Here is a 15,478-nt window from a genome sequence, read left to right as displayed (position 1 = left end):
TCAAAAATTGCACTCAGCATGGGTGCCTGCTACTCCTGCTCCTGCATCACCATCTAGACCGACCAAACCATCAGAGGCGCCACTATCCACTGGATCCACTCAACTGCAATAAATTCGATTTTATAACTCGTTGCACGTCAGAACTGACTAAGTGAAAAATGCAAAATGAAAAATGCAAAAACCAAATTGAATTCGAAACGCGCAAATCGAGAACAAAATTGTTTAGTGACTTTTCGAGTGCTGGGCAAAAATGAAAAACAATTGCTCAAAAGATTGATTGAGCCAGGCAACGCTCTGGCATTGCATGTCACTGAAATTAAAGTAAAAGCAACGCACAAATTGTTGCCCAATTCGGTTCAATATAAAGGAAGATGAAAATGCTACTGGAATTTTCTCTGTCACACATAACACGGACACTTGACCATGACCTTAGGCGCATTTTCACACGAGCAGAAGAAAACAAAAACAACACACACACACACACACACATACAAACAAACACAAGAAACAGACAAAGTGAAAGCGTGGAAGAGACAGAGAGAAAAAGAGAAAGAGAGTTAGAGAAAGGAAAAGGAAGGCGGCCAACAAAGTAATGGCAAAGTGACAAAATTGTCAAGGATATAAGTAACAAAACTCAAGTCCAAATACACTACTAATTGTGTATTGAACACGGACAAATGAAAGTAGAATGAAAGTATTGGAATATTGACTTACCAATTACAGTCAAAAAAAGGGAATTTTTCTCGGAAGTAATTACGCTAAAAAATAAGATTAAATTAATTAAAGTCAGAAAACGTTATTATTAGTCAATAAGTTGAACAAGTAATATGTTTATAAGCTTTATAAAAACTAATGCTTATTTTTCTCTAAAAACGGATCAAATAATGGCCACTTTTTCGGTAATAGAAAATGTTAAAAATGAACCCAAAAAAGTATGCTACATATTTTGTACATGTAAAGCTACAGCTATAAAGTAGAAAATCTATGGTAAGTATAACCATATATAACTACTGGATATGTGTGGGTGTATATTTGTCAGTGTGCGTGCTTGTGTCTGTATGCATATGTGGAATAGTTGCCAGCCACATATAACTTCATCAAAACTCAGCCTCAAGCGGACAAAACATATGCCTCAATATGATACTCTCCCTTTCTCGCGCTCGCCTTACACTGATGGGGGGGAAAACATTTTCTGGCACACACACAGATACTCGGAAAAATCCATTATTACATTTTTCACGCCAATAAAAACAAATACAAAACTTTTTCTGGCAACAGGGCCAATTCTTTGGCATTGACTTTTCCTTTTATTCTCTCTCTTTTTTTGGCAATTTCCTTTTTATGCGTCGCCATCTCCGGCTGAGGTCGACGACAGAGTTCTTCGACATTTCTGGTCACTCATCACAGCAAAAAAAAAAAAAAACCAAGGAAAGGGAAAGCACAAAAAAAAAAAAAAAAAACGCAAAAATCAAGAGAAGAGAACGCAAATTGAAGAGAATTACTGAAATTCTATATCCGTTTCCCGGTTGCGACAGTCGCTTGGTCGGTCAGTGGGTCACTTATTTATGACAAGTCCTTGAACTATCTCACATCACAGAATTTCACTATTCAATTTGTAGTTAATACAAATCTTTCTTCCTATTCACATTGAAATGCCGGAAATTAACTTCAAAACAGTTAAACAGTTTAGGTTTGCTTTAAAAAATTAAGTTTGTTAACCGCAAGTATATATTTTTAAGCCAATAAAACTAAGAATTGTTGTGAAATTTTGCGATTGAAAGAGAAAAAAAAACGTTCCAAAAACAAAGGACATAATAGAAAGTGTATTATTGTTACGACCCTTATGCTCCAAACAGGTTAGGTTGGCAAGTATGTGGGACAAGAGACCCATTACAAATGCATCAATTAGTAGCCAGAAGGTCCTCAATTTTTGCTACCTTCGCTTGTTGTTATGATTATGTCCCGCAGTTTGGCCAACCCCTTGACCAAAATGATTAATAATTCAAGCATCAGCAAAAGTTGCTCGCGTTTTTTTTTTTTGCCCGCTTTCGCCTTAGCGGCGGCACTTTTACAAGCTGGTTTCCTTTGCCCCTGTTCTCACTTGCCATTTGTAAATATGTATGTACCTGTATGTAAGCAAGTTTTACAAGTTTCCATCAACTTTATAATTTGTCTAATTAAAAGTTTTTCGACGCTGATTAACCTGGCATGTTTACAATGCATCCTGTTACGGCTAAAGTTTAAGTGATGATAAGTCTCAGTGGAAAAAAAAAGCACAAAAACAAAAACTATTGACCAGCGGGGGAATAAGACTAGCTGGGTCCCATTACACAATAAAACAAATCAACAAATGGAATTGGGGTTGCAACTTATATCTGTTGCGGTCACTCAAATGTGACCCAAAGTTCCAGTTTCATCTCTCGAAGCGGCAAGCATGGCATGTACATTGTTTTGTTGTCATTTTTACGTGCATTATATTGCAAAAGTTTTCCTAAAACGCTGCTCTGTGTGACAAGGGACACAACTTTATGCCACAACCAACAATGTTAAATGTATACATAGTGTGTGTGTGTGTGTGTGTGTGTGTGTGTGTGTGTGTGTGTCTGTAGACAAAGGGGTAAAGACATTAACACAACGACTAACCACAACACTTTAATTTTGAATGCATTTTGGTTTACATGGATCTAAATGAGAGATCTACTCAATTAAAGCTTATATAAATGCAGACATAAATGGTAAATCAAGCTACATATGTATATGTATATATGTATATGTATATATGTATGTATTTTTTTTTTTATGAATGATTGTATTAAGATCGTCGGCCAAAGAGTATTTCAATTACAAATGTGATTATTCCAAGAATAAGACCCGTCACTAGACATAGGCCCACATAAGCCAAGTCGGCCACTTTGAACTCATGGAACTTTTTGTAATGAAATGGATCTTTAAGACTGATCTCGCCCAGCTCGGTCATTTTTCGAAGAGTTTGTTCTTTCCAGTGGCCCAAAAGTCCTGTGGTGTGCACCCTGTGTATAAGACGATTCAATGGTCGCTCGTATATGGAGTTGGCTTGCATCGGCACGGATAACAATATGAAGTTTCCTATCATCAAGCCACTATGGGAGCAGTGAAATGGCTTCTCGAACAATTCCTGACGTTTTGCCGTTATCAGCCACTCTCCGGTTGAGGTGGAGAAGGCTCGGCTTCTATTCAATCGATTACGCAGAGCAAGAAACTCTTTAGTCTGGCGATAGGTAATGCGTGAACGTATAGTATCCATGGGTCGAGCACCATCAAACATGTTGAGGTAGAAGCGCTCGGCTTCATCGAAATAGATGCTAACATCATGGCGATTTCTTAGATCTTCAAATGTGGCAATCTCCCGTTGTGTCGGTCTCTTAGTTAGCAATGTCTTTAAGTGGGCAGCATACAGGGTACTTATTACGAGGCCCAGAAGAAAAAGCAGGGCGTGAGTCACCCTAGAGCTTAGCATATTGTGGGCATTCAGTTTGAACGATTGTCCCATCATACCGGCAATTAAACGTTCGTTAAACCACAGATTACTACTCCAGTTGAATTTCTTCTCGAGCAACAACCAGCCAAAGCAACTATCCAACAAGGCGAATATAAAATAGCATCCAATCAGAACTGCTAGAAGCTTTAGGCTACAGATCACAATGTACACTTCAGCGGTGGGTATCTCCTGGGCACATGGGACCATGATGAACCATTTGGAAAAATCGTAGGGATACGAGAATACTCCCATCTCGCTGGGTGCCTCATACCCACATAGACTTAAAGGCAAACTTATCGTTCGATTCAAAGTCATGTTCCGCAATAGAATCAATGATAATTGCCGTTCAGGCTGTATGGAACGTTCCCAGCGCAGTGTTATATTGTAGCGCCTCACAAATTCCTCTATCAGTTTTGTCACATAGCCAGTAGCCCGAAGATGCTGCCGCTCTTTGTCATAGTAAACTAGCGAACGTGGTGGAAACTGATCGGGCAAAGTTAGTAATAAATTACCCTGATAATCATTCACTTTCGAATATATGAAACCGTCACGAACTATATGCCACCTATTTTGGACAAAGAAAGGTTTCAGCCTATAAAGGGTTCTTCCCAGTATGGCAGCCACTTGTAAAAATTGCATTTCCTCGGCCATTTGGGCAATGAATTCAAGTTGCTTTTTCTCCTGTATAATGAACATCAATCGTACATGTCTCATATTCTGCAGATTCTGATCCAGGGCCACCCACAATTCAATATTTCTGACCATGTTTCGGTTTATATAAATCAGAGCGACCATTTCGTTGTTATAGCTAGAAGTCAGCGGGTACTTCCCTTGCTCCGAAATCCTTAAAACGGGATGACCGCTTTCTAATGGTGTCATCTCAAAATTTTCTGTACTTTGGCTGTGTTTGAGTATTAAAAGTGTTTTAAAGGGTCGCTCCTCGTAGATTTTGAATAAAGTCTCGTTTAATTGCAGCTGAACTAGAATAGGTAGTACCAACACTGAGAACGTCCACATGTTGACTGACCACAAGAAGCAAATATACTTTGTCCATAAAACCAGTTTCTTATCTCTAGTATCTAGCCTTAATTAGTGAACATTGTAAATGATTCATTGTCGCCATCATCATCGACATTGAGTTTTACAACTCAACTTAAATGGCCTTTACTCACTTACAATTACCAGGATAGATATCTGTCAGAAACGAACGATTTTCTCAATTGCATATGGACATATCAATTTTGCTTTTATATGCCTCAAGTCCTGTCTATGCTTCTATCTCCGGCTGAGCAAATATAACCGGACTCTAACATTCTGTCAATTTATTTACTTAAATTATATAAATTTGTCTCAATTTCCTGAATACTCATTTCAGAGGTAAAACATTTGCTTTGCCAGAGGCCTGTGGATAAAAAGGTGGGGGGTTCTCCATTAGAGTGGTAAATGGCATCTTGATGAAAAGTGGAAGGTGGAGAGAAGGCAAGGGCAAACTGAATTGATTTTCTATAGGGCAAATCTAAATTGTCGCCACATCCATATTTCATTCTATTCATCTTAAATTTCCTCCATTTTTTTTTGTTTTATCCCTGGTTGTTTGCATACATCTGTTTCATATTAGATCTATGAATATTATTAGCAGTGTCTCTCTTTTTGCTCTCCCTGTTTGTCTCTTGCTCTCCTTGTCTTCCTCTTTTTCTCTTTGTTTGTTGATCCCTTTCCTACTTTACCCCATCTGTTTTTATTTTGCATAATTTAAAGTCGATAATTTCTATGTCGAAAATTGTTAATTGGTGTCCCGTTTTCCCTCCCGTTTTTCACCTTTTTTTTCATTTGGGGGGATCGGAAAAGTATAGGTGGGGCAGGGCGAAAAAAGTTAAGCTCTTTCTAAAAGTTTTCCAACAATTTCGCTCCACTTCCGGCTCACACACACACACTCATATAGTTGTGTATATATAAATGTTTCTTCAATTTTCTAGTTAAACATAATGACGATGATGATGCTTGATGATTTCTACGTTTGCACTTCCATTTTGTTTGTGTGCCATTTTTCATTGCTTTCAATTAAACAAGTTAAGCGAATGAGAGAGAAAGATGAAACACGGCAAAAAAAAGAGCGTAGGAAAGTACTAAAAAGGAAGGAAAAAATTGTGAAAATAAAATTATGCATAAAGTGAATGTGAATATTGTGTGAGTCGGCGGGTCGTATGTATGTATGTCTGAGTGTTGTACACATTAATTTACACGCCAGTGCATATTTGATTTTTATTTTATTCATACATTTTCTCCATAAGGAGTAGCAGCAGCAGCAGCAAGTGTGGGGCAGTGGGAAAGGGAGTTGTAGGTTTATGGTAAAAGATGTCGTCTGGCCTCTTTTCACCGTGTATTTGCATAAAGCAGGAGCTGCCTCCGCGCTGCTCCTCTCCTCTGCGTTGATGTGCATAAAAATTGCAAAAGAATTGTTGCCAGCAAGCATAATGTACGCACAACAACAACAACGACAACGAGGACAATTTTCAATCGTCTGGAAGATGGGCAGGGCTGGTGTTTTTTTGCGGGGAAAAGGACGTTGGGATACAACATGCCGTATACTTAATGTAACATTAATTGTATTTATTTGCTTTGTTGATTGATTTTTCCGAAGCTCTGCCTACATTTTAATTTCCTTTCTTCCTTCTGTCAGACCATTTCGTTTAGTCAAAGTCAAAGTCGAAGTCAAAGGCAGACAGCCACGCCCCATGCCTCACACACATACCGTTCCGGCTGCCCGACCGTCACATAAATTAATGCAAATTTAACGAAGCGTTAAGACAAAGCACAAAATAAGCAACAGAACGACGGAGCAACACAGCAGCACGACATCACAACAACAACAGCTGTGACAAGAAATTTATTGCTATTTATGGCTTATCAAATATGTTCACATCTCTTAGATGAACAAGAAGAAAATGCTGCCTGCTTTTAGGCGCAATTAATTGATTTGACTTTAATAACAGAGAGAGAGAGAGAGAGAGAGAGAGAGAGAGAGAGAAAGAAAGAGAGACAAGGTCGGTCTTAGCCATTTTCAAACTGATTCCGCCATTTTGTAGTTGGCTTTTTAATTAAAGACAGGACCGAAAGAAACATAACAGAAAATAAGAAGAGGAAAGGAAGAACAGCTACCTAAGATACTTGTACCACATTTCCGTCGAGTTGTTTTCTTTTATCTCATTTGTATATAGTACGAATACACAGATAGGAGTACATGCATATATATGTATATATATTTAGATATATATTTGATTGCTCTGTACACTTTTCGCAGCCAATTTCGGCCAAGTTATGCCCAGTTTAGTTTTTGCATGTTGTATGTCGTCCTTGGCGGTGGCATTTGTCATCATCGTTCCGTGTCGTTTGCTTTGCTCTGATCTGGCGCATCCTTTTCGAGTTTGTTCGCCTGTTTGTCATCCTTTATTTCTTGTTTTTTTTCCCTCTTTTTTTTTTTTTGTTTTCTGTACTCTGTGTGGTTGGTCTCCTCCATGGAAAATGATTGCGGCTGCCAGGCGAGGGTTTTTGCATATTTCCCATGAATACATCGCCGTCGCATAGAAATGTCAGCGGCTGGAGCACAAGGACGTGGACATGAAAGTGGTTGTGGACGGGTTGAGTTATGCGTGGATATATCCACGCAAATATGCCAAGTGAGTTGTTCTGACGAACCTCACACTCAGCTCGGGCATATGATGAGATTGTGGCCAAATGAAAAGAAGCTGTTACACATTTTTGCCGCACCCCCTTTGCGCATTCCTTGCCTTAAGTATGTGCCTTAAGTAGATGCTACAATAGTTGGCCATGTGCGGTTTGCAAATGCAAAAAATTATGATCCACACCTTTATAAATAGGACTGTGGTTCACCTTTTGCTGGACTCTCTTGAATGGCTTCAAAAACCAGCATAAATGTAGATAATACGACTTTCAGTTTATGGATAGAAAAAGACGTTTTGATTTATTCCCGTGCAATACAGCGCTTGGAAGTGTTTTAAAAACTGTTGTTTGCGACATAGAGTCCCACATTTGAAGCACCTATTTAAAATACTAATTTCCTTTGGATAAACGGAATCCTATAATTTGGGCTAAGTTAAGTACATACATATAAAACAACACGTTCCTAAAATACTTGAAATCTATCAAAATTGCAGTATTCGGAACAAAAGATTTACAGTAAGACAATATAATTATGTGAACGTAATCAGTCATTCATGGTTTATCAAAGACCATATTCGGTCATAAAGGTTACTCTTTATTCTGATTCTAAGTCGCATTGTATCCTAAAAATATTAGATCTCCTTGGATGTCGTAGGATTTCCCATCTAGTATGATTCTCTGTGTGATATATTTCGCTTCGGGCAAACTCAATATCTTATTCAATTAATAAATAAAATTTAAAGTAAAGTTGGTAAAGTTAGCATGAAATAACTATTGGTGTCTTTTTCGCTATGAGTACCGCAACTAGTTCTTGATTTGAGGATCACATAAGATAAAGATATTAACAATTTGACGGACTGAAATGTGCCTGAGATTGTACACCCTGTATATAATTTTTTTGTTAATAATAAACATCTTCTTAGATGTTTGTTTAAACAATTTAGCTCGCGAAGTGGTAAGAGAGAAAGAGTAACTAACACTTGATGGAAAACCAAAACAGAGAGCAGGCAGCTGACGGGCAAGCAAGCGGGCAGGCAGATCACATTGGCTTCGGTCTGGTCTCGTAACGGTAACGAAACGTAAGCAAACCAAATTCAAAAGCACGTGGAATTCAAGCCATTTGATTGGCCAATGGCTTTCGCTTTCGCATATCCGCAGACAAAGAGAGCAACACAAAGAGAGTGAGAGAGAGCGAGAGAGAGGGAGAGCCGATATATAAGAGAGACACATCCGAGACACCCGAAACACACACACACACGAGTCAAAGAGAAACTGCCTGCTGCTTTTGGGAGCCACCGCATGGCAAACTGGTTTGCTGCTGTTGCTGCTACCAGGAACACCCTGTATACATACGTATATGTATACACCGACAATAGTAGCAGGCAAATCTGCTGCCTGTTGTTTGGCGTCGCAATGCTTGTTTCTTCGGCTACGCCATCGGCATCGGCATCGGCATCGGCAACGCGTTGGCAGCGCGCTTCAGTTTGTGTTCGGCGTTCGTTGTGGTCAGTCACAGACAGTCGGTTGGTAGCGGCGTATACGTAACGTAAACGTGAATAAAGGCGTTTGTCCCTAAGAAAGCTTCAAACGACGAAAATCTCTTACACGAGAATTATAACGTCCGTTTCGTTTGTTTGTTTGTTGATTACCTTATTTTTTTTGTCACATTTTTTTGTCGTTGTTCCGTGGTGTTGTTCATTGTTGTTGTTCTTGTGGAAAGGTAAAATATTATAAATCTTTCCGTTAAAAATCGAAATTTAAACAATTCTAAAATATTCAAAGTGACGAGAGTTATACAAAGACAGAGGGATACAGAGTGCGAATGACAAAGAGAGAGAGTGAGAGAGAGAGATAGACAGAGAGACAGGGAAAAGAAACTTCCACAACAAGTCAAACAAAAGGCTAAACATAGCAACAAGTCGGCGTCTATTAACATTTACTCTTGGTCGTAGAACCAAGCGGCGTCAGCGGCCACGGCAACGGCGTCGTCTCAGTGTCTTCTTCCAAGAATTGGCAGTTAATTTTTAAACCTACCAACAAAATAAAAAAAGCCCACAAAAATCACATATATCCAAAAAGGAAAAAAAACAAGAAGAAGGAGAAGAGGAAACAACCATATGAACCTAAGCCAAGCTGTAGGTGTTTTTGTCTTTGTTTTTGTATCTGTGTGTGTGTGTGAATGTGTTTCTGTGTAATGGTGTGTGTGTATTTAGCATAACTGTGAAATTATATGACTATATAACTTACTGGCCATAAATAAAAACGAGCATCGCTTACATGCTAAGTAAGTGAAATTGAAAGTCAGCAAGCTGATTACCCACTGGGAGAATATGTTCTAAACGGCAGATCTATTATTTCTCTCTCTCTCTCACACACACTCAATTTCTCTTTCTATCGCTCTGTCTCTATCTATCTGCCTCTCTCTGCATTTTGTCTCTATCTGTTGACTGTGTGCCAAAAAACTACCTAAAACAGTTGCCAATTTACCATTGTGTTTATTATTATTTTTATAAGAAATATGCCACAAAATATTAAAACGCAAAAACGCCACGAAAGATTTCGAATGTGTTTTGATCCAAAAAACAAAGAAATGCATCTGTGAGATACACATAACCCAAGACAGCAGCAGCAGCAGCAGCACCAACAGCAGAAGCAGCAGAAAGAGCAGCATAATCAATGCTAAATATGAAGATAATGACAAAATTGCTGATAGCTTTTTTTTTTCTGCATTCATTCTCCATGCCATTCCATGCCCTTACCAAAAATCGGGTCCAATGATTTAAAGCTTGAAAGTCCAAAGCCATCCTAATTAGGTTTTAATCCATTTGATTTGTAAGTCTGCTTAACCCTTTCCATCACGACTCAATGGATATAAAAATTGTTTATCTGCTTATTGCGATGAGAAGAATGAAATGGGTCTTTTGTTTTTGAAAGTACAGCTTAAAGAAAAATCCGGAAAATAAACTTTACAGGCCAAGAGTATTTAAAACATTCATAAATTATAAATAAATCAAAAGACGAAAGAAGAAAATCTTTGCTTTTTTAGAGTATTCATACGTCATTGTTGCCTTAATGTATATTTATTTATTGTTGTAGTTTTTCAATTTTGTTACCTTTCGTTTTTCGCATTGATCGTTCATTTGTGTTGTCGGCTCCTTTAGCTTAAAGTTATGTAAAAGAAGTTACACATGTTTAAGAACTAGTCAAGGTTACTTCGACTAAAAGACACATACATACATATAGCGAGAGGTACACAGAGACAGAGAGAGAGAGAGAGAGAGCAAGAAGAGAAAGAAATATTTATATGTAGAACATTTCAGAAAAATTTCTTAACTAAAACATTTATTTTGCAATCGTTGGAAAAAAAATAAAACATTCATTATGCTTGAGTGTGTATGTGCGTTTGTGTGTGTGTTTAGAGGTGGAAATTCTAGTGGCGATGCAGGGGCAGGTTCAGGTGCGGGAGTGGCCGATGACGAGATGAAGAAGGAGAATGAGGAGAAGGAGATGAGCCGTGTGGCTGCCCCGATTGCTATTTATAGGCGCGTAACACAAATGTTCATTCCGAACAACTACAACAACAACAGCGAAAAGTATCTTATACATACACAGAACGAAAAAGTTTTGCATTGCTCGACCAGCCTCCTTTCGCCCCTCCGGTAGCGCCTCCTCATCCCGTTTTGTCTCGTTTCGTATAGTCTCTCTTCTGGCTGATTCAGTTTTGTCTGGGCATCATAAATTTATACAAAGACGACAAAGGCGATCGGGATAAGAAAACAACAAAAACGAAAACAAGAATAATACAGGGACAGACTCACAGACAGATAGACAGAGCAGGAAGAGACGAAGAATGTGATAACAATAGAAAGAGATAGCTAGCCACAAGAGACGATTCCCATGTTTGAAATCGAAAACAAGATTGATGCCTTGGCCATGAGAGATTGGCCAAAAAGGAGATGAAGCAGCTGGCTAGCTGGTTGGCTGCTTGGCTCTGTCTGGTTTTAGCCATCTTTTTCTTGTTTTTTGCTTCTTTATAATTGGTAATCACATATGTTTATTTGGCAAAAAAGAAAAATTTGAGCAATTTTCCTTTCAAGTTTTCCCGCAAAACGCAAATAACAACAACAACTCGTTTTCATTTCATTCCGTTTCATTTCGTTTTTCTGTCTCTGTGCCCACCCCCTGTGCATCCACACCTTGTGCCTCCTCTCTCTACTGTGGTTGTTGTTGTCTCCTTGCATAATCTGCAGCAAGTGCAATCGATGCACGGGTGCGCGGGGTGGATGCAGTGGTAATCGGGCGGTTAAGGCTGCTGCGACTGCGCAGAAAATGTAAAATATTTTCAGTTTCAAACAACATAAAACCCGATTCCGCATGTTTTTTTTGTTTTGTTGCTGTTTTTTTGCTACGTAATTACCAGAAAGACTTAGAGTTAAATAAAGAGAGAGGAAAGGGAAGGGAAAGAGAGGGGAACAGCTACAACATCTACCACACACAAACACACACACACACACCCCTACAAATTGCAGCTGACTGCAGTTCTGCCTGCAGCCTTCTTCGTCACAGTGCTCCAACGTTGCAGCTCTTTGGCCCCCTCTTTGTCTCTCACTCTCTCTCTCTCTCACTGTGTCTCTCTTACTCACTTACACTCTATATGCAAGAACCGGAAAGGAAGTCTGTCGTCTGAATCGTATATGTTACCAAGACTTTGACTTCGACTTGGACGACGACGACGCCAAAGAGGCAGAAAACCGGTTTGGTCTGGTCTGAATGCTTCTGGGCCCAAGTCATTCACTTGCAGGCGATACAAGTTTTTGATTATACATTTTTCTATCTTTGTCCCTGTCTCTCTCTCTTTCTCTGTCTCTTTTCCTTCTTCTTGCCACTACTTGCTTTGTCGTTCTTCTGCTACATGGCGCAGGCGCAGCAGTTGCAGTTGCAGTTGATAGCAAACAAAATGCTTTTAAAAGAAAAAAAATAACAAAAACAAAAAGAAAGAAAGAACAGAACAGAACAGAGAGTAGAATATGAAACTAGAAAAATACTTAACTAGGAACGTGCGTGGAATAGTGTGGAAACAAAAAGAAGTGGTAACGATGATCATCATCATCATCATCTTCACCATTTTGAGGCCAGGCATTGCAGCAGGAGGTTGTGAGACGGGTGGGTGTTAAGTGCTCCTCCACTTTTGTGTACCCCCATCCTCTGAGCTTCCCCTCGCTCTCATTCTCTGTTCTTGAGGTACTTGAACCTTGCCTAGGCTTAACCATTGTGCGTGGTACTAAGTGTTATATAGGTTCTATCTTCACTATGTCTGTATCAGCGTGTGTGTGTGTACAACAAAATGGCTAACAACTACCTAGTTGAACTACCTTTATATTTGAAACTCTTTTCTTTTTTGTTTTTGTACCATGGATCAAGATAAACACCTAACTATACATATGTACATAGGTATATACTAAACAAGGTATTCGTAGGCAGCTCAATGAACTTTGCAGGACTTGAAATGCAATGCCAGAAGTAAATCAAACAACTGTGTCGAAAACTTAAAGCGTTAAATTGATCAGTTTAGTTCTAAGCGTTATTTAGGCCTTTGTTAACTACAAAGGGTTTGTCTTTTTGTTTGAAAAATTTTGAAGCATTTGTTTGACCTCTCCTACCCCATTTGTAATTCCATTTAGAGACCTTAATCCCACATTGAATGCGGGCCAACAGAAAAAATACATATGCATACAAGTATATACAAAACAAAACTGACCTCTCTATCTTTCCCTCTTGCTCTCTCTTATTTGGCCTCCCTTTATTTCTATATCATTTGCTTTATAAGCCAAAGCTGATTTATATGTCGCGCCCCGAAAAAGTGTCAACCTATCAACCCATTGCCCTCGATACTTAAAGTTGGTGGCATCAGCTGAAGCCGTTGCTGCTGCCGTTTGCAATTTGAACTCAATCGACACCAAAATTGATAAGTTAATGTGAGTCGAGAGTGTCGGGTATATCTTTTTAGGTGGCTTTTCGAAAAGTTTCTTCTCGCTGTCCCTTTTTTTTGGTTTTTTGTTTTTGTGGTTGTTATGCCAGGCAATACGAGAGACATTCGAGACTCGAGATGCCAGATTCGTGGCTTAAGAGGAGGCAAGATACAGGAGGAGAAGGAGAAGGCAGCTGGTAGATAAACAAATAAACGAAACAACAACTTTTGGAGGCAGTTTATTTTGGTTTTTGCTGTTGTTGTCTTTGCTGTTGCGCTTTGTCATTTACATGGGTAAACGTCCATGACCCTCTGGCCTGGCTTTGAAAATTGTCGCCACCATTGAACCAGAAGATGGAGGAGCAGCAGCAGCAGCTGAAACCGAAGGCAGCCAAAGATGATGTTCGAAGGCTGGAGACACCAGCAATTGATTTCAATTCAGATTCAGATATTTCCTGTTAAACAGAGAGTACAATTTTTCTTTTATTTTATTCTTTTTTTGTGTTATTTTGCGGCAGACAAAACCTTATTACAAATTCAGCAAGCAAATTTTTAAGCTAGACAAACCCCACGACCACGTGTGTGTGTGCGTGTGTGTATGTGTGTAGGTAGCAAGTAGGTGTCATCTTCTTCGACACTTGAAGAAACTCCGCCAAAGTCTAAAGTTCGTTTTGTCAAGATGTTCTTGGACATTGTTACGATCGATTTTTGTTTTTTGAAATGTTATCATTTGACTTGCAATGATAAATATGATTAACTATCCGTATATACAATTATTGAAGCACGATGGAATATAAAAAATCAAGCTGATTGCTAGTTTTATGGAAACTGTTTTAAAAGTTTTAAGGTCAATAAATTGACATGTTAAATCGTTCAGTGGCGAGATCTAATGTTATTTTTAATGTTTACCATTATTGCTTTTCAATCGATATCGATTACCACGCTTTTTCTGCGAGTGTAATTTGATGGCTTTGTCTATTTTGTGATTCAATTTGTGGCTCATGATTATTAGCATGGATTTCCAATGAAACACCGCTGATTCAAAGCATTAGCCCCAAAACAAACGTACGATGAATCGTACGAATGGGGAGAAAATAAAGTTCGCTTAAATGACTCACTTTAATCGAATCGAGTCGACACAAAGTCAAAGCGATTAGGCTAGGTCTACGATTGATTACAACTACAACAACTCATGGATTGCCTTTCTAATTTTCCACACGTTTTCAATGTTCTTTCATTTCGATTTATTTATTTGCAGGCAGATATACACAAATTGCCAATGTGAATGAGCGGATTTCATAATAAAACGCAAAACCCAAAAACAAGAAGAAGCAAAACAGTAAAAAAAAAAAACGAAACAAGCCAAAAAAAAAAAGAAAAAACTAAGGGGGAAAAAGTATCCCGCGAAACCAACTGACGCAAATCAATTTACCAAAAACCGCAAGCTCATAAATTGAGATTAAGCAAGAGCTCAACTCTCTCAGCAGATTCTTGGCTACAAAGAAGTGGGAAGAAAAATCATATATATATATATATCAGATATATATATATATATACATATACAAAACATAACAAATCAATCACAAGAAACACAGAGCGCGCTTTTCGCTCGCTTTTCAACGATTTGCATGAACCAACAGACCAACATCGCAACCAGCAGCGGCACCACAATAACTAGCACCACCAACATCAGTACCACAACCACCAATAGCGCCACTACAACCGCTGGCAGCGGCGGCATCAACCAGCAACAACAGAAACATCAGGCAACGAATCATCAGAGCCATTCAAAGCGGCGGCCATCAAGTGGCATTTTATGGCAATTGCGCCATCAGCTGCACAAGCGTAGCAATAGAAAAATGAAAACAATTTCATGATACTACAAGTGGTCCGAGTCGGTGCTATTAAACTATCTGAGAATGCCATCGACACCATATGATCTGGTACAAGATGATCAGGATTTGCGTGTTCCGCTGCATGCCGAGCAGGCCTTCTTCCATGGCATCACATTTCAGGCCAAAGTGAGTATTCAAATGAATAATCTAACAATCGGAATAAACATAGACGTTGAGATCCTTTAACCAGGTTCAAAATTGCGTTTGTAAACGCTGAAACACATCAATGAGACGTTTGATTTAGATTCGCAGTTCATTGACCTACATAAATCCAAACCTAGACCAATAGCACTTGGTCTATTTCAAGTTTATCAATTTATATGAAATTTTATCTTATATATCATTGAAGTTGAACTGAAAAACGATTAACTATAATTAGCAATGCTTCGGTAAACAAAATGAACTATTAATGATGAT

At 38.8% G+C, this 15,478-nt stretch overlaps 2 protein-coding genes across 4 annotated transcripts in view; one reads left to right on the top strand and one right to left on the bottom strand.

Annotated features, from left to right (window-relative positions):
* Positions 1-2,812: 2,812 nt before the first annotated feature.
* Positions 2,813-4,282, bottom strand: Ir67a (Ionotropic receptor 67a). Its single transcript, XM_068292926.1, has one exon. It carries the CDS (start codon positions 4,280-4,282, stop codon positions 2,813-2,815), a length of 1,470 nt encoding a protein of 489 aa, XP_068149027.1.
* Positions 4,283-8,733: 4,451 nt separating this feature from the next.
* Positions 8,734-15,478, top strand: part of LOC137579033 (capon-like protein) — a 54,213-nt gene continuing 47,468 nt past the window's right edge. Inside the window, exons 1-2 of one of the 3 annotated variants that reach the window (XM_068292705.1) lie at positions 8,734-8,918; positions 14,425-15,187. In XM_068292705.1, the coding sequence (XP_068148806.1) occupies positions 15,086-15,187 (102 nt within the window). In that variant the 5' untranslated portion in view covers positions 8,734-8,918; positions 14,425-15,085. Of the gene's footprint in view, positions 8,919-8,939; positions 9,334-14,424; positions 15,188-15,478 lie in introns of those variants that run through there. The other 2 variants (XM_068292703.1, XM_068292704.1) reach the window with 2 other exon arrangements.

The sequence above is a fragment of the Drosophila tropicalis genome, unplaced genomic scaffold, assembly GCF_018151085.1.
Source record: "Drosophila tropicalis isolate 14030-0801.00 unplaced genomic scaffold, ASM1815108v1 contig_694, whole genome shotgun sequence".
NCBI classification, from domain to species: Eukaryota; Metazoa; Arthropoda; class Insecta; order Diptera; family Drosophilidae; genus Drosophila; species Drosophila tropicalis.
Note: the sequence above shows the minus strand (reverse complement) of the source record. Positions and strands in the feature narration are given on the sequence as shown.

What these genes read in the sequence shown, in the direction of transcription:
- Ir67a (XM_068292926.1), bottom strand. Translation starts at nt 4,282, where the DNA reads ATGGTCAGAAATATTGAATTGTGGGTGGCCCTGGATCAGAATCTGCAG.